This window comes from Schistocerca cancellata, chromosome 7 (assembly GCF_023864275.1).
Source record: "Schistocerca cancellata isolate TAMUIC-IGC-003103 chromosome 7, iqSchCanc2.1, whole genome shotgun sequence".
In the NCBI taxonomy this organism is placed as follows: domain Eukaryota; kingdom Metazoa; phylum Arthropoda; class Insecta; order Orthoptera; family Acrididae; genus Schistocerca; species Schistocerca cancellata.
Genome location: NC_064632.1, coordinates 64,624,989 through 64,645,490, shown reverse-complemented (window position 1 = coordinate 64,645,490; position 20,502 = coordinate 64,624,989). Strand labels below are relative to the sequence as shown.

The 20,502-nt window shown below is 40.9% G+C and overlaps 1 protein-coding gene across 8 annotated transcripts in view; it reads right to left on the bottom strand.

Annotated features, from left to right (window-relative positions):
* Positions 1-20,502, bottom strand: part of LOC126091885 (F-box only protein 22-like) — a 486,064-nt gene that overhangs the window by 40,733 nt on the left and 424,829 nt on the right. For all 8 annotated transcript variants that reach the window (XM_049907173.1, XM_049907177.1, XM_049907180.1 and 5 more), the window contains exon 8: positions 8,274-8,466. In XM_049907173.1, coding sequence (XP_049763130.1) covers positions 8,274-8,466 — 193 coding nt within the window. The remainder of the gene's footprint in view (positions 1-8,273; positions 8,467-20,502) is intronic.

Sequence of the window (20,502 nt, the reverse complement as noted above, 5' to 3'; positions counted from 1 at the left end):
ACAAATTGTGGGGGCAGTAAGTACAGTAAAGTGAATGAATGATTGATGTATCTTTGCAAAATGCCTAGAGATGAGAAAAGACTGTGGCAGCAATGTAACAGGTGGCTAGATGGCATTACATAACACACAGGGGTAACACAGGTGATTACATGTGAAGACCGAAACACACTGTAAAGTGGGAGGAGTCATTAGTCAAGCAGTGGATGTTCAACTGCTGCTGCTGCTGCTGCTGCTGATGATGATGATATGACACTTAAATAGGCAGTATAAGGCTGGTTATTTATACACTTTCACTATCAGTGAAGCAACGTAGGCTTTCAAGACTAAGTTGTCAACTGAAAAGTGCAAAAAGTCAACTTGTGATGAGAAGTTGGGCACACTACTATTGTAGAGAATTTCATTATAGCTTTGTAGGTAGGTTGGGCAGTGATTAATGAAACATTGCATGACTAAGTGTGTTCCATTTTCAGATTTCTTTCCTTCTTGTGATGATGTTTGGATTATAGATGTGTGTTCCAGCGTAACAAGTGCTGGCACAACGATCACAGACAGAAGAGCAGGGAGGGCTATGAAATGACATCAGCCACTAGTACACTGAAAAACCCAACACCAAGACTGGAGCAGCCTCTGTATGAAGAGAATATAAGTGCTGTGCCGCCTAGCCGTTGGTGGAGTGGAAGACGAGCCGTCATACAAATGCTGCAGCAGCGACTTATGAATTGTATTGTTTAGCTCGCATTGAAATTGTATATACCAAAGAACATTGATGATTTACATGTCGCCATTTGCATCTGACACACCTTTGTGAATATGCAAAGTTAAGTATTATCAATTTAACTTACTGTAATAAACTCCATTAATATGATTTGCTTGAATTGTTGTGTAGCGATCTGAGAAAACAGCTCCCTAGGCACCCTATGTTAGACAAGTGGGCAGTACACAAAAATTGGCGACAAGGATGGGATTTGTGGTTGTCTCAATACGAGTATGAGATTGTGTATTGCCCAACAGCTCAACATGGTAATGCGGATGTGATTTCATGTCTTCTGATTGGCCCTGATACAGATTTTGATGCTTCTGCTGCATCTTGTTATCACATCAATGCTCTGGATTCTGAATTTCTACAAGCCTTTCTGGTGAACTATAGGAAAATTGCACAGACCATGGAAGCTGATTCAGATTTGAACATTTTGCTAACATACATTCACACATCTTGGCCTCATTCCTTGCATAGCATAATGAACTCTGTAGTGCGCCAATACTTTGCACACTGGCATAGCTTTGCTATACAGAAAGGTGAGAGTCTTGCACAAAATGACAGGGACAGTCACGTGTGCTGATCCCTAAAGCTTTGCAGAAATAAGTGTTGCAGTTATTTCACCAAGGACACTGGGGGACTGTTTGAATGAAACAGTTAGCGCATCGACACTGTACTTGGTAAGGTATGGACATCCAAATATAGCAGATGACGTCCCAGTGTCACGCATGTGCAGAAAATCAGTCCACTCTGCCACAAAAATTCTCTGTTTGGCCTAACTCGCAATCAACATGGCAACGTGTGCACACAGACTTTGTGGGACCTTTTTGGAACACTCATTGGTTAATTGTGGTTAACTCATATAGCAAGTTTCCTTTTGCTGTGCCAATGAACTCGACAACATCACGTAGCACAGTTCAGGTGTCCTCTATTTTTTGCCTCGATGGTTTACCTGAAGTCATAGTGACAGACGATGGACCTCAGTTCACGTCAAATGAATTTGAAACATTCTGTAAACACAATGGCATACAGCATCTAACTAGTGAATCGTCCCATACATAGTGAAACAGTGAAGTGGAATGTTTTGTCAGAACATTCAAGCAGCAGATGGCCAAACTTCGCTCCGCACACACCAGAGATCAAGCACTGCAACTATTTCTCACCTCCTCTCCTCCTACCAAAGGAGCTGGACCCGCCCACACAGCAGAAGCCGATGCCTTCTACATCTGGTTATTGGCCTCCTGAGGTGGATGCGTACCCTTCTGGTCATTTTCTGGGTGACATTTCAGCCAGAGTGAATGCCAGCTGGCAGGGTACGACCGGAATCTTAACGCCCCCTGCAGCCACAGCTTCCGGTCAAGCAAAGTGCCCACACTCCTGCTTCCTCAATGTTGTCGCACTACTTACATGACGGCGGTCCGTCACTTTTGGGGTGGGGGAATGTTCCAGTGTAATGACAAGCGCCGGCACAACAATCGAGAATGGAAGAGCAGAGAGGGCTGCGAGACGACGTCAGCAAATAGTACACTGAGGAACCCGACACCAAGACAGGAATGCCCCTATACGAAGAGAATGTAAGTGCTGTGCTGCCTAGCCACAGGCAGTGTGGAAGACGAACCGTCATTCAAACACTACAGCAGTGACTTACGGACTGAATTGTTTTGCTCGCATTGAAATTGTATATACTGAAGGACATTGATTATTTGCATGTCCCCATTTGCTTGCAACACTCCTTTGTGAATACACAAAATTAAGTACTGTCAATTTAACTTCCTATAATAAACTTCATTAATATGCCATCTGCTTCACATCTGCTGTGCTGCAAGCAACATAAATTTAAGTATTAACTGTGTTTCTCTTACTTGTCACTTCTTTTTCTGTGTGTTTTTGCTTTTAGAAGCTTTAATTTTCGAGTACTTGTAATAGTGTTTCATAGCTTTCGTGTTTGTTTTGAATACAGTCCAGAGACAGGTAGTGCTCATTTTCATTGATTCCAACAAGAAGTGTCTAGTAATCACAGTTTAGTCAGCTATCAGCTGCCCTTTAGTGAATTAGCAGTCTAGTTAAAAGTTGATTACCTCTCTGCAGTAAATTGTCAATTTCTCAGGACGGATAGGATGTGTGACTGCTGTGTACAGATGCCAGAGGAGCTTGGCCACTGTTCGCGAACAGCCGAATGTGCCGATGACCACGGTCAGCAGTTTTCAGGCTGCCGCCTCCGAGTGTAGCGGCAGTGCGGAGTCTGGTGCGTCGCACGGTACACCCCAAGTGTTACACGCTTCATCCACGGTCCCTGCTGTCGAGACATCTCTGCGGGTACGGGGCGCGGTCGGGCCACCCTCTCCCCGAGGGGAGTGGCAGGTTCAGCGGCGTTCGTGTTGCATGAGTGGAGGGAGGCTGGCTGTGTGGCATCACCCACTCTGCCTGTGAGTGGACGTGTGGCTGCTCCTTCAGCAAGGTCTGAGCAGGCACATGGGGGGAGGGGTTTATTAGTGACCGGGAGCTCCAATGTTAGGTGGGTCATGGAGCCCCTTAGGGAAATAGCGGGAAGGTCGGGAAATAAGGTCAGTGTTCACTCAGTCTGCTTGCCGGGGGGTCTCCTCCGAGATGTGGAGGAGGCCCTGCCGGCGGCGACAGAGAGCACTCAGTGCACCCGACTGCAAGTTGTTGCTCATGTCGGCACCAATGACTCCTGCCGTCTGGATTCAGAGGTCATCCTCAGTTCGTACAGGCAATTGGCGGAGTCGGTGAAGGCGGAAAGCCTCGCTCGCAGGGTGGAATCTGAGCTAACTATTTGTAGTATCGTTCCCAGAACTAATCGCGGTCCTCTGGTTTGGAGCTGAGTGGAAAGCTTAAACCAGAGGTTCAGATGATTCTGCGGAGATCTGGGGTGCAAATTTCTCAACCTCCGCTGTCGGGTGGAGAAATGTAGGGTCCCCCTGAATAGGTCAGGCGTGCACTACACGCAGGAAGTGGCTACAATGGTAGCGGAGTACGTGTGGAGTGCACAAGTGGGTTTTTTAGGTTAGAGAATTCCCTCCATAGGCCCGACAAGACGCCTCCTGAGATGTGACAAGGTAGCAGTAGGCAAAATGCACAGAGAATAACAATATTAATGTGGTAATAGTAAACTGCAGGAGAGTCTATAGAAAGGTCCCAGAACTGCTATCATTAATAAACGGTCACAATGCCCGCATAGTAATTGGGACAGAAAATTGGCTGAAACGAGATGTAAACAGTAATGAAATTCTAAACTCAGATTGGAACGTGTACCGCAGAGACAGGCTGGACAGTGAAGGGGGAGGCGTGTTTATAGCGATAAAAAGTGCAATAGTATCGAAAGAAATAGACGGAGATCCGAAACGTGAAACAATTTGGGTGAAGGTCACAGTTATAGCAGGCTCAAACATGGTAATTGGATGTCTCTATAGGCCCTCTGGCTCAGCAGCTGTTGTGGCAGAGCACCTGAAGGAAAATTTGGAAAATATTTTGAGTAGATTTCCTGACCATGTTATAGTTCTGGGTGGAGATTTTAATTTGCCGGATATAGACTGGGGGACTCAAACGTTTATAACGGGTGGCAGGGACAAAGAATCCAGTGAAATTGTTTTAAGCGCATTATCTGAAAACTACCTTGAGAGGTTAAACAGAGAACCGACTCGTGGTGATAACATATTAGACCTTCTGGTGACAAACAGACCTGAACTATTTGAAACAGTTAACGTAGAACAGGGAATCAGCGATCATAAAGCGGTTACTGCATCGACGATTTCAGCCGTAAACAGAAATATTAAAAAAGTTAGGAAGATTTTTCTCTTTAGCAAAAGTGACAAAAAGCAGATTTCAGAGTACTTGACAGCTCAACACAAAAGATTTATCTCAAGTACAGATAGTGTTGAGGATCAGTGGACAAAGTTCAAACCCATCGTACAATATGCACTAGATGAGTATGTGCCTAGCAAGATCATAAGAGATGGAAAAGAGCCACCGTGGTACAACAACTGAGATAGAAAACTGCACAGCAAACATAAACATAGCCAAAGTCTTGCAAACAAACAAAAATTACACGAAGCGAAATGTAGTGTGAGGAGGACTATGTGAGAGGCTTTCAATGAATTCAAAAGTAAAATTCTATGTACTGACTTGGCAGAAAATCCTAAGAAATTATGGTCTTATGTCAAAGCGGTAGGTGGATCAAAACAGAATGTCCAGACACTCTATGACCATAATGGTACTGAAACAGAGGATGACAGACTAAAGGTTGAAATACTAAATGTCTTTTTCCAAAGCTGTTTTGCAGAGGAAGACTGCACTGTAGTTCCTTCTCTGGATTGTTGCACAGATGACAAAACCGTAGATAGCAAAATAGATGACAGAGGGATAGAAAAACAATTAAAATCGCTCAAAGAAGAAAGGCCGCTGGACCTGATGGGATACCAGTTCAATTTTGCACAGAGTACGCGAAGGAACTTGCCCCCCTTTTTGCAGCAGTGTACCATAGGTCTGTAGAAGAGTGCAGCATTCCAAAAGATTGGAAAATGGCACAGGTCATCCCCGTTTTCAAGAAGGGACGTCGAACAGATGTGCAGAACTATAGACCTATATCTCTAATGTCGATCAGTTGTAGAATTTTGGAACACTTATTATGATTGAGTATAATGACTTTTCTGGAGGCTAGAAATCTACTCTGTAGGAATCCGCATGGGTTTCGAAACAGACGATCGTGTGAAACCCAGCTCGCGCTATTCATCCACGAGACTCAACGAGGGCCATAGACATGGGTTTGCAGGTAGATGTCGTGTTGTTTCTTGACTTCCACAAAGTGTTTGATACAGTTCCCCACAGTCGCTTAATGAACAAAGTAAGAGCATATGGACTATCAGACCAATTGTGTAATTGAATTGAAGAGTTCCGATATAACAGAATGCACCATGTCATTCTCAATGGAAGTGTTGTAGCACCGTTGCTATTCACAATATATATAAATGGCCTTGCGGATAACGTTGGAAGTTCACTGAGGGTTTTTGCGGATGATGCTGTAGTATATCGAGAGGGTGTAACAATGGAAAATTGTACTGAAATGCAGGAGGATCTGCAACCAATGGAGGATCTGCAACAAATTGAAGCATGGTGCAGGGAATGGCAATTGAATCTCAATGTAGACAAGTGTAATGTGCTGCGAATACATAGAAAGAAAGATCCTTTATCATTTAGCTGCAATATAGCAGGTCAGCAACTGGAAGTAGTTAATTCCATAAATTATCTGGGAGTAGGCATTAGGACTGATTTAAAATGGAATGACCACATAAAATTAATCGTCGGTAAAGCAGATGCCAGACCGAGATTCATTGGAAGACTCCTAAATAAATGCAGTCTGAAAACAAAGGAAGTAGGTTACAGTACACTTGTTCACCCACTGCTTGAATACTGCTCACAGGTGTGGGACCTGTACCAGATAAGGTTGATAGAAGAGATAGAGAAGATCCAAGTGCGGTTCATTACAGGATCATTTAGTAATCATGAAAGCGTTACAGAGATGATAGACAAACTCCAGTGGAAGACTCTGCAAGAGAGACGCTCAGTAGCTCGGTACAGGCTTTTGTCAAAGTTTCGAGAACATACCTTCACTGAGGAGTCAAGCAGTATGTTGCTCCAAAAAATGTTCAAATGTGTGTGAAATCTTATGGGACCTAACTGCTAAGGTCATTAGTCCCTAAGCTTACACACTACTTGACCTAAATTATCCTACGAACAAACACACACACCCATGCCCGAGAGAGGACTCGAACCTCCGCCGGGACCAGCCGCACAGTCCATGACTGCAGCACCTTAGACCGTGCGGCTATGTTGCTCCCTCCTATGTATATCTTGCGAAGAGACCATGAGGATCAAATCAGAGTGATTAGAGCCCACACAGCGGCATACCGATAATCTTTCTTCCCACGAACAATACAAGACTGAAATAGAAGGGAGAACCGATAGAGGTACTCAAGGTACCCTCCGCCACACACTGTCAGGTGGCTTGCGGAGTATGGATGTAGATGTAGATTTGCTCGAATTGTTGTCTAGCAATCCAAGAAAACAGCTTCCTAGGCATCCTATATTAGACGAGCAGACAGCACACAAAACTGTGTGCATCATGTTGTTTTTGTTGATTCACTGTCAGGCTGTAAGTTTAAAGATTTCAGATTGGATCCATTAACATGGCTAGTTTTTATTTCTTCATTTGTATCTTGTCTCTTTGAGTGCTCTCCATATATGAAAAAAATGTCAACTTAATTCATCTGGATGCAAAAGGTGAAGACCCAAAGTTAAAGCAATGGTAAAAGGCTATTATTGGCATAACTGGCTACTATTGGCCTCAGTCATCACCTGGGAAACATTTCTGACACATGTTCTGAAACAGTATGAACTGATTACAGAGCTATGGCATGATGAGGAACAAAGAACTTCATCAAACTTAACTCTGCAGCCAGTTGACGTTGACCAGCTACAATGTCGTCCTGTGCCAATTTAGCACGGAGCAGCAAGCAATCATCTCATCGCTCTTCTCCCAGCAGTTGTGAACTGCTGTACAAGTAGTTGCTCAATTGCCATCACAAGACTAAGCGCACCCTGTTCCTGTCATCTCACCAAGAAAAATCCCTAGCAGTACTTGAAATTGAACCCAAGTCCTCTGCATGAAGAGTCAGACATGCTGACTACTCAGCTACAGAGATGGGAACTAGTGGAACCTAATTATGTCTAAAAGCTGAAATGTTATTCTGGTACTTTTCCTCTAGTGTTGTAGGCTCAACACAATATTCACTTAAACCATATAATCCAAAAAGGAGTTTAAAATCCACAAAATCTGAATACATTTAGGACTGAAGAATAATTATTTTACTACAATATAATTTCTGTTCTGAAATAAATGGTTGCATTAAGTTTCAGCATAAATTCTATAATGACTACGACATAACAAAGTGCATTACAAAAGAAAACTTAGTGACAAAAGTACTGGCCAGTGCTTACCTTCAGGAGAAATGTGAAATCTTCTGCCACTGTCCTAGCTTTTGGGACTGATAGTTCCAGTTCCTTCCTTGGTGAGGAGAGGGGGGATAGTTTGCAAAAGTTCAAAAAGGAAGCACATGTCAAACAGACCCCAGGATGAGAGGAATCCACCAGTTGTAAGGAAGTGGGGACACAGAGAACTCATCCCGGGCACTGAATGAATTGATCTTTTTTAACTTTCCCCAATCCATCACTCTTATAGAACCATTAGTTCAAAAGCTAGGATAGTGTTTGTAATTTCATATATATCTGTCAGCAGCAGTGACATTTCTTCTGAAGATAAACAATGGCCAGCAATTTTCTCTATCAATTTTATGGTTTTCTTGAAAAATTGTTTACTTTAGGAAAAGTTATGCAAGAAAGTTTCTGTCATGACAGGTTTTCACTGATATCTTGTCTATAAACTACCCTGTAAAGGAATTCATCAATTTGTAGTATTTATTGTGAACTTTTGTGCACTTACTTCATCCATAAGACTTGCAACTTCAGCTTTACACCTTATGTCTGTATCCAATAGGGTGGAAGTACAATGCACATTATTCCCTGAAAATGCTATGCCAACAATTGCTCTTGCCTTTGAACACTTCTTCTCATCATTTGTTACAAAATGGAACTGATTAAAAAATCCACCTCCAATTACAAATTGTTCTGGCTGCCTGTGATAAGAAACAAATATTAATGTATGTGATAGAAGCAAGAACAAAAATTAAATTGCATTCTTTTAGCAAAAGGAAATAAGGCACGGTCTCTATAAACAATTGTTGCAGATGGTGGTCTCAAATGATTTACATAATCCATAAACAAATACTTAATGGAGAGTAACATGCTATGTATGAAGTTTCATAAAAGCGAACTTTGTGTGTTCAACTCTAAAAACGTGTTTTGTAAGGTAGTATATTTGCACATGATGTACCTCGTATATATTTTGTTGCATTTTACTCTCTCTTGTTTTCTGTCTAAGTTGCATTCACATTTGAGTTAATGGTGACTAGTTTTGAACAAATCCGTTCAGTTTCAAACTATTACCAGAGTCATTCTCATGTGATTAATGAGCTAATTTCATAGCGTAATATTTGTATATTTTGAGCCTCTCAACAGTTCACACTGAACATTCTCTGCCTTAAAAATGAACAGATACTATTGGAACTAATCACCATTAACAGAAATGTAAACATAACTAACCGTAAGACAGGAAACTAAAGAAATAATAAAATTAATTAAAGTTGCTGTTCCTCCTGCTGACAAAACAATGTCACAGTTCCACAAACTGTATTGTATAGGTGATATGGCATGGAAAGTCTTTGGTGGAGTATAAATAATTTGGAGTAAAGGTAACAACTCTGTGAACAGCTGAGTAGATCTTGCACAAATCCTTTTTCAGAGCCATAGAATGTTGTGTACTCAACGAAGCAACAAGTTTGTGAGAAATTTTGTTTTAAAACTAGGTAATCAGCTTCCGAGACTTACGAACTATTAAAAACAGCTTTTGGAGATAACTGTATGAGCCAGTCAAATGGTTTTTTCTGGTTCAACAGATTCAAAAATGTCCATGAATCATTAGATGATTAATACAGTCCGGCTGTCCTTCCACCTCAAAAATGAATGAAAATGTTGTGAATGTTTGCAATTAGTGCGCTCTGATCATAAACTTACAATTAGGGAGATGGCTGATGAACTTAAGTTTCTATGCAGTTCTATCAATTTTAACTGAAGATCTGAACATAAGTCTAGTGTCTGCAAAATTCGTTCCAAAAGTGTTGTCAAGTGACCAGAGACAATATCGACTTTACGTGTGCCAAGAACTGATTAATCAGACTAAAATAGTCCCAGATTTGTTAAACAGGGTAATTATAGGTGACGAACTGTGGGTATATGGATATGATCCTGAAACCAAAGTGCAGTTTTTGCAGTGGAAGACTCCAGATTCACCACGACTGAAAAAAGCATGGCAAAGTTGGTCGAAGGTGAAGACCAAGTTGGTGATTCTTTTGGATTCTACCAGTATTGTTTACTGTGAATTTACCCCTGGAGGACAGACAATTAACCAGGAATACTACAAATGTGTCCTTGAGCGTTTGCCTGAAAAGGTGCGGAATAAAAGGCCCGCATTGTGGAAAGACAGGAGTTAGGTGCTGCACCATGATATTGGTCCGGCTCATCGTGCCTTCTCCAATGTTGAATATTTTACCAAATTCAAAATTCCTGTGCTTCCACAACTGCCATATTCCCCTGATTTGACCCCTGCGGACTTCTACCTGTTTCCTAGGCAAATATGGGCAGCGACCTCAACATACTTCAGGAAAAAATTTCCAGGAATGTTTTCAAACACACACACACACACACACACACACACAAACACACACACACACACACATAACTGCAGTCTCAGGCAACTGACGGCCACACTGTGAGCAGCAGCACTAGTGCATGATAGGAGTGGTGACTGTGTGGGGGTAATGAGGAGGCTGGGGCAGGAGGGGGGAGGGATAGTAGGGTAGCAGTGGCAGACAGTGCAGTGCTGCTGGGGAGCACACGGGGATGAGGTGGAGAGAGGGTTAGGCAGCTATGTGGAGTCGGGAGGTTAGACGGGAGAGGTGGGGAGGAGAGCGAAAAAGAAGTGAAGTAAAAAGACTCGGTGCAATGGTGGAATGAAGGCTGTGTAGTGCCAGAATGGGAACAGGGGAGGGGCTGGATGGGCGAGGGCAATGACTAACGAAGGGTGAGGCCAAGAGGGTTAGGGGAATGTAGGACATATTGCAGGGAAAGTTACCACCTGTGCAATTCAGAAAAGCTGGTGTTGATGGGAAGGATCCGTATGGCACAGGCCGTGAACCAATAATTGAAATGAAGAATGTCATGTTTGGCATCGTGTTCAACAACAGGGTGGTCCTTTTGTTTCTTGGCCACAGTTTGCGGTGGCCTTTCATGTGGTTGTCATGTCCACATAGAATGCAGCACAGTGATTGCGGTTTAGCTTGTAGATCACATGACTGGTTTCACAGATAGCCCTGCCTTTGATGGGATAGGTGTTGTTTGTGACCGGACTGGAGTAGGTGGTGGTTGGAGGATGTATGAGACATGTCTTACATCTAGGACTATTACAGGGGTATGAGCCATCAGGTAAGGGATTAAGAGCAGGGATGGATGATTATATTGTATAGGTTTGGTGGATGGCGGAATACCACTGTAGGAGGGGTGGGCAGGATAGCAGGCAAGACATTTCTCATTTCAGGGCACAACGAGAAGTAGTCAAAACCCTGGCGGAGAATGTAATTGTTACTCCAGTCACGGGTGGTACTGAATTATGAAGGGAATGCTCCTCTGTGGCTGGACGGTAGGACTTGGGGGGTGGTGGGAGACTGTAGAGATAAGGCACGTGAGATTTGTTTTTGAATAAGTTGGGGAGGATAACTACGGTCTGTGAAGGCTTCAGTGAGATCCTCAGTATATTCCGAGAGGGACCGCTCATCAATGCAAATGCGACAACGATGGGTGGCTAGACTGTATGGAAGTGACTTCTTGGTACGGAACGCGTGGCAGCTGTCGAATACCAAGAAGTTCCTTCCATACAGCATAGCCACCTGTAGTCGTTGCATCTGCAGTGATGAGCAGTCCCTCAAGAAATATACCAAGGATCTCACTGAAGCCTTCACAAACCGTAATTATCCTCCCAATCCTGTACAAAAATAAATCTCCTGTCCCTTATCTTTCCAGTCCCCCACCACCTCCCAACTCACACCATATGGCCACAGATAAGCATTCCCCTCGTAACTCAGTGCCACCCAGGACTGGGGCAACTGAACTGCATTCTCCACCAGAGTTTCTACTACCTCTCATTGTGCCCTGAAATGAGAAATGTCCTGCCCGCTATCCTGTTCACCCCTCCCGTAGTGGTAATCCGCCATCCACCAAACCTACACAATATACTCATTTGTACCTACACAACACCTGCTCCCTACCCCTTATCTCATGGCTCCCCTGTATTAGACCTAGATGTAAAAACTGTCCCATACATCCTCCCACCACCACCTACTCCAGTCCAGTCACAAACATCACCTATTCATCAAAGGCAGGGATACTTGTGGAAACAGTCATGTGATATACAAGCTAAACTGCAACCACTGTGCTGCATTCTATGTGGGCACGACAATCAACAAGCTGTCTGTCCGCATGAATGGCCACCGACAAACTATGTCCAAGAAACAAGAGGTTCCACCCTGCTGCTGAACACATTGCCAAACATGACATCCTCCATTCCAATGACTGCTTCATATCCTCTGCCATATGGATCCTTCCCACTTCCCCACAGCTTTTCTGAATTGCACAGGTGGGAACTTTCTCTGCAATACATCCTATGTTCCTGTAACCCTCCTGGCCTCAACCTTCATTAGTCATTGTCCACACCCATCCAGCCCCTTCCCTGTTAGCATTCTAGCACTACACAGCCTGGATTCCACCATCACACCCAGTCTTTTTACTTCTCTCCTTTTCTGCTACCCCCCCCCCCCCCCCCCCCTACTGCACCCTTGCCCTCCGCCTAACCTCCCGACTGCACATAGCTGCCCAAACCTGTTTCCAACATGTCGCTGCATGCTCCCAAAGCACTGCGCTGTCCGCCACCCCCTACCCTACTATCCCTCCCCCTCCGCGCCCCAGCCTCCTCCTTACCTCCACACAGTCACCATTCCCATCATGCACTGGTGCTGCTGCTCGCAATGTGGTGTCAGTTGCCCAAGACTGCAGTCGTGTGTGAGTGTTTTGTGTGTGTGTGTGTGTGTGTGTGTGTGTGTGTGTGTGTGTGTGTGTGTGTGTGTCTCACCAATTTTTGAAAAAGGCCTTACTGACTGAAAGCTTTATTTGTGACAGTCTTTTTGTTGTGCCCATCTGCGACTCAACATCTCCACTATATGGTGAGTGGTAACTTTCCTTTTCATAATATTGTAATAATAATAATAATAATAATAACACTAATGATACTAATAACAATAATAATAATACTAAAAAAAAATCGGCTCACCAAGTGGCAGGTCAGGGGATACCTACCAGTAAATCTCCCTTGACCCAGGGTTTTGGGGGCTTTTTCGAACTCTGTCCCTTTTCCTAAACCTCTCCAGTCCTTTTCTTTCACCCCTGTTCCTTCCCCTTCAACCCTTCTGCCGCAAGGAGGAGCCACTGGCTCCCAGATCTTGCATAAATAAAACCTTCTCTCTCTCTCTCTCTCTCTCTCTCTCTCTCTCTCTCTCTCTCTCTCTGTGTGTGTGTGTGTGTGTGTGTGTGTGTGTGTGTGTGTGTGTGTGTGTGTTTCCTCCTGCCACCGCTTGGTGAGTAGATTTTTTTTACCTATCTAATTACATTACACTGTCAAAAATAGATTATATATAATATTAATAATAACAATAATAATAATAATAAAGCAGATTTAGAATGATACAGATCAGCTTAGCACATTTTAAGCCACGTTAAGTATTATCAAAAGTGAAAGAGACAAAGAAAGAGCAAACTGAAATGATAGTGACAGAAACGGTTAGGCACGAACAGAATATAAATAGAGAACTCTGCCAACAAGGGGTAGGGGAAAGGTGTGGAGGAGGGGGACTGAAGAAAGTGAGCTGCATGTAATCTGGGAGAGATGACTATTGTGACAGAATGTGGACCATCAGCAGTCTTTTGAAGTTTGGAAACAATTTAATTTCTCTGATATTTTGAGGAAGATTCCTGATCAGGCTCATGATACAGAAAATGATTTTGAGAACATGACAGTATTATGTGATGGTACAGACAGGATACTACTTTGTTGAGAATGTATATTTCGCTGTGTTGACCAGAGAGTATTCTAAGAGTTGACGACAAATATGTGGTAGTGCAGTGATGGGAGACAACGATAAAGCAAACACAGATTATGATAGTCTCTACACCTATTGGCACATAGCCACGATGATTTTTCATAGGCCAGGGAGATACAGTTGAAAAAGTGTGCATCAGAAATGTATCAATACTAGAGAAGGAAAATTTCCACTCACCATATAGCGGAGAGATGCTGAGTCGCGATAGGCACAACAAGAAGATTCACACAATTACAGCTTTTGGCCATTAAGGCCTCTGTCAGCAGTAGCAGTACACACACACACACACACACACACACACACACACGCTCACGCAAACACAACTTGCACAGTCTCAGAGAACTGAAACCACACTGCGAGCAGCAGCACCAGTGCATGGTGCATGATGCACTGGTGCTGCTGCTCGCAGTGTGGTTTCAGTTCTTTGAGACTGCAGATATGTGTGCAAGTTGCTTTTGTGTGTGTGTGTGTGTGTGTGTGTGTGTGTGTGTGTGTGTGTGTGTGTGTGTGCCTACTGCTGACTAAGGCCTTAATGGCCGAAAGCTATAATTGTGTGAATCTTTTTGTTATGCCTATCGCGACTCAGCATCTTCACTATATGGTGAATGGAACTTTCCTTCTCTAATATTGTTACATTCCATCCTGGATTTTCCATTGTTTCATCAGAAATGTACTATACACAAGCATTAATCACCTGCTCCAGCCTGTGTCCTTGCAGAATAGCATCACCATAATCAAGTATGCTCAAAAGGAAATACTTTTTTATATCTATGTGGTGAGTGAAGTGACACTGATGCCTTCTTGCAGACTGAATTTGTATTTCAATCCAGTCTAAGTGATGGTCCAGTATTATTTGCCTACTCTCTGCACCTCAACTTTTTTGGAGAGTACTTAAATGTAAGTATAGTGCAGTATCACAGTGGCATGAATTATTTACAAGCCTGGGTGTTTTGGTTGAATTGCTTTATGTAAACTGCCTAGAACTTCCATACAGAAGTCCTTATCAGCTAAACCACTTGATAGGTAGAACTTTCACTACATTATATTACTGAACTTAAGAATGTTGCACATTATTCCAAACTTACAGCAAAATTAATTCAAAAGAATTTTTCAGTTTTTTCAGCAAGTTATAAGTTACAGAGCGTGCAATAAATAATTTGAAGCAAAGGCAAAAAGTAATACATTGTCTTACTGAATTTCTTCAGGTCAAAACAAAAGTAATGAATTGGTAAGAAGCTGTATGACTAATGAATTGTTAACTTTTTCCAGACATTCTGTTGTCAGCAGTACAGCTTTTATTAATTCACTTTCTCGTGGATCGAATTGTCTAACAAGGACATTAGCAATAAAAAGACCCATAGGATCAGTTGGCTCATCAGCTGAAATCCAGATCTTTTATTTTTTACTTCATCTTTAGTGATTTTCATTACTTCATTGTAACATTCACTCACGTGACATTTCCACAAATTTGACTCACTGTGCACAGATTCATCTGTATACTTCTCCAAAAACAGTCTTAAGGGGACTTGTATGTGAATAAATGTCAAAAAATCAATTATATAATTTTTGTCTTAAAAAATTCTCTGTAGTTTTCTGAATGAGAAAAAGTTTACTTCCAGGGAAATGGACCACAGGAAGTACCAAAATTAGAGGAATTTAAAAGTGATTGCATGTACTATATCACCACCATGGCACACAGTAAGCTCTGTTAAAAATAAAGTTTTGCTCTCATTTGTTTCATTTTTATGACATTTTAGTCCCTTAAGTTGGCTAACCTGTGAAAGCTTTACAGTTGCTTATCTTTTGTTTGTGCAGAGAGTTTTAGTCACAGTTTGCTGTTGTTTTGGTGCAAATATTTTGTTTACAGCGAAGTAATTGTGTGTATGAGTTTCTCATTGTGTGTGTGAGTTGCTTATTTCATTTTAAAGCAATGGTAAGAATTAAGGTAGTAAACAACATAAATTTTATGGAAATCGGTTCACCAAATGGATTAACTCTGCTAATACTGAAAAGCAACGTGTCGATTCAGGTTGTGTTATTGTTGAACACTCTGCTCTGTCTGAACAAATAAATAAAGCTTTGCAATTTAAGGAATGTGGCAAAAGTGGTGTGAAGGTAGCTGATGTGATACGTGCTAGATGAGGTTGTGCATCACAATTAAGAATTGTTTATAACTTTTGTGATTGAAGCAAATGTGGTTATACTTGTGGTGTAACTAAACAGAGAGTGTATACCACAAATAATAAACTTGGGTATTCTATGAGATGTATAGGCAAAGGGTATAGTAGTGTACAAATTTTCTGTGCTCTTATACACTTACCTCTCCCTACAAGGTGTGACAGGTACGATAAAATTATTCTACAGAATTTAGAAGAAGTAGCAAATGATAGTATAAAAAATGCTATTCAGGAAAGTATAGATATGAATGACAGCAATACACGTATGTCTGCAGCCCTGGGTGCATCCTGGCAATGAAGAGGCCATAGTTCCCTAAATAATGTAGTGACAGCTATCTCCTTGGACAATGGTAAAGTCGTTGATGCGGAATGTATTACCAAGTACTGTCATGGCTGTACTAGTGGAACTCAAAACCATAAAGGTTTGGTTAATTTTAGTGGTTATAATGGAGGGATGGAATCTGAAGGTGTTGTGAAGATATTTCACAGGTCCGTGGAGAAATATGATGTGATGTATACATCTTAACTAGGAGATGAAGACCCAAAAGTTTACCAGAAAGTTTGTGAATCCAAACCTTATGGTGACACAAAAATTGAAAATATGGAATATGTTGGACATGTCCAGAAAAGGTTAGGTACAAGATGTGTAACTTGGAGAGGAATTTGGAGGGAAAGAACTTAGCTGATGGTAAGTGCATTAGTGGATGTGGTTGGCTTACAGATGAAGAAATAAACAGGTTGCAGTATTATTACGGACAACCAATAAGATAAAATAAAAATGACCTTGAGGGAATAAAAGGGAGTATGGGCTACCTTATTTCATAAATCCTCCACAGATGACAACCCATGTCATGCACTCTGCCCATGTGGCAGTGATTTATGGTGTGGCTACCAGAGTGTTGTTACTCAAGGTGAGACCTACAACCATAAACATTCTTTGCCATTTGCTGTAATGGAAGTTATAAAATCTATATAGGGATCTTAGTGGCACAAGATTATTAGAGAAATGTTTACATGGTAGGACTCAAAATCCAAATGTAAGTTTCAACAATTTTATGTGGGAACGGATACCAAAAACTGATGTAGTAGGGCTAAATACTTTGAAAATAGGTGTGATGATGATGTTCTCTGTTTCAATGACAGTGCAGTGTCAAGGCTTAATGTTATAGAAGTGATGGGAGTGCATGGTGGACTACATACACATAGAGCTCTAATAGCCATTGACCAAAGGAGAGATTTCGAAGCAGAAGAATCAGTATTGGAAGCCACCAAAGAAGCAAGAATAAGAAAAAGAAGTGTGAAAAAGAGAAGAGAGGAAGAACAACACAGGAAACTAGATGAATATGGACCTGGGATGCATTAATGCCATGCAAGTTTAATAGAAAAAGCAAGTTTCAACTTTAACTTGAATTTCTCGAAAGTTATTTCATATTTTGGTACACTCTGGCTAAAAACTAAAGAGTGTTGAAATTTTGTATACAGTCTTAAAACATGCTTAACTAAAAAGTAGACTTCTCTTGTGACTTAACTTTGAAAATAAAATGCTTTTCTCACAAAAAAAACCCTGAATTCATTTCAAAAATTTTTGATAATCAAACTTAAATTCTTTTTGCCACAATTTATGACAACACCATCTATTCAATAGTCTGCTTTGAAGATAATAGTGTAAAGAACTTACAGGAAAACAATAAACTTTCTACTTTGTTTGTATTTTGAGTAATGTGTACCTATTATGTGCATAAATAATTAGCATGGTGTATTTCACTTGCAAAAAGAAAAAAAGAAAAAATATAATTAAAAAAAGCGTGAGAGCTAAAGCTGTGGTTCTCACATAAAAATGTTCCCAAAAGATGTCTTAAAAGACAGCAAGCATTATATGGGCTAACAAATCTTATTCTTTGAGTTACACTGTTTATAAAACTGAATTTTTTTCAAGGTTTCCCCTGGTATTCACAGACCAGTCCCCTTGACATAGGATTCTGTGGTTTCCACAAAGGGATTCCAGCATCAATGAAAGCTTTACATACATCAGATGCAAATAGTGATTTTTGGCTCCATGTTGCAATTGCTGTTGGAAGCAAAGAAATCTTCCTCACAGTAGCCTTGGCAAATGAATCTTTAAGTTTGGTTGTATTGGTATACTGAGAAAGGAAATATTTTTTTTTTAATAGTTGATTGACTGCTCAAATATTTTGCACAGAAGTATTTCACAATTAGAAGAAAATATATCAGATACAGATATATTAATGTAACTTTGCAAGTTACTGCATAAAGGAAACTGAATTTTGGCATGTTACTAGCTATATTGCACAAAGCCACAACAAAAACTGAAAAAAAAGGAACAGAAATTTAGAACAATAGTGAAACAATGGTTTAGCCCTTGCACTCACTCATTGTTGTTCCAACCGGAAGCCAAGTAAATACTACTCATAATTAAAACCCTTGCCTATTGCTTATGGCAGCACTCATTGTTATTTTTAATAATAAAGGAATAAATAATAATCAAAATGGCAACAAAGGCATTTCTGCAATTATATATATAACATAAAAATGTGGTGTTTCAATCATGACAATGTAAATCATACAGATTCATGTTCAAACTGAAGACAGATTAAACTCAATTAAAAAGGAATTCTGCCAAAGTTCCAATCTCAACTCATTACCCATCTCACTCAAGCTACCCTGCAGAATGACCTATGGATGAAGAACCTTGTGCTACCTGGAATGTGTGTGTAGATGTTATTGGGATTGACTGTGATCATGCTGTTGACAACTTGTTGTCAACTGGTGACTACAAGTTTAACCTGGTGTCTTTATTAACACTTCAGGTGTTTGTCGTGTGTATGTACACCTGTCGTGATTTTTGTATGTTAAAAACAAATTACAGTACAGAGCCAACATTTAATTCACTACGAGATGTACCAGGATTTTCAGTGGATTATCAAATAATAAAATTGATGCCAATTTTTTTTGGCATGACAAAAAGAAATGTGGTAATAAGAACACCAATTACAGCAGCTACAAGAACAACATAACATACTACTGGATTAATGTAAAAAACTGTGGGATTATGTCTTACAAAAACAGCAGAAAACTCCTCCAGCATCAACACAGGTCACTGCACTCCTGCCAGCATTCACCAATCGAGGATGCCAAAGAGGATTGGGAGTTACAAGTCAAATAATTGTGACAGCATCTTGCAGCTTTTAAGGTAGTGGGCATATGAAGACAACAACAAGCCTTCTTTTTATCATTGTCTGCATAAAATGTATTTTATTTGTTTTTTAAGCTGGTCCCAGCAGTAGAATGAGAAACTTTTACATTAGTAGAAATGTGTGACCCATTAGAAGTACACTGTCACAAGTAAATGAATATTGTGGCCACAAAGTTATATTTTTATCAAAAGCACAAAAGTGAGAATGAATTGTACATGTTAAAGATAGCAGATTTACAATGAATAGGACATCAATGTGCCTTTAGATGTCAACAATGTCAGATGATGTACATGGACACTATTATTGATGCTATAATTGTGTGGCATGCATTAGATAAGAAGGTATGACACAAGGCTTTAAATTTAGAAGACCCATCACTAAACCAGGTATTATAGATTGCTCAAGCATTCAAGCTCATCCAGCAAGCCAACATGAAAACAGAATAGCAACCAAAAATAATGCTGGTATACAGTGCGTGTAGTGAATCAATTATCCAATATGTCAGACAGGGCCTGAGACTGACATTGAGCACGCACCGGGCATGTGGTGTGGCCACTAGAACTGAGCAGGGACTTCATGCCTGAGCAGCAAGCATCATAAATAGTCAATAAAGTGTTCTGCACAGCCACTGCAGTCCTGTCCACAGTGCTCTATTATGCACACACTTAACACTGCTGTTTTTGTAATGCAATATGCCAGTATTGCATCACATCAGCCCGGTTAGCAAGTCTCTGTAACACAAAATGGCACAGTCACACTTAAGTGAGCAAAGTGTTGCAATGGAAGTAAACATATAAGAAGCTCAATGTTACACTTGATCCAATACAACTTATAAATTGGTAATGACACTTTACATCAATAAGTACTTGGTATTATTTCAATTGGATGCAAGTGCAGCAGTGACATTGATCAACTTTGAAAGAAAGGCTGTGGCCGAAAACTTTATGCGGGTGTCTTAATTGTGTCTGTCTGCAACCTGATGTGTCTTCTTTACAGTAATTAGCAATCTTGTCTTTTCCTACATTGCTGATATTCTCACCTGGAGTTTCCATTGTTTGAATACTAATTAATGTTATGTTCAGAACAGAAGCACGGTCCAAGCAAATGCTAAGAAGCACTCCTGTTGTGGAAATGGGTTTGATGCATTCATTTCTTTTGGGTTCATTGTGCAAGATTCAATTAATTTAGTGGAACAAGACACTTCTTTCCAAAGTTAGATTAACTTTGAGAAGAATTAAATGTGTGTAATTAGGTCATATCTGTAGTTTGTATTAAAAAAAAAAAAAAACACAACACTGTAATTTTGTGGAAATTTTATGACTGGTCAATCTGCCTAACAGAGCCTTGTGCCATTCCCTGGTCAGAGGAGTTGCTAGCAAAACTGACTGATGGGAAGTACTTTTAAGCTATACATTTTTTGGTGCAAATAAATTATTATGCCAAATATATTCCTAAAG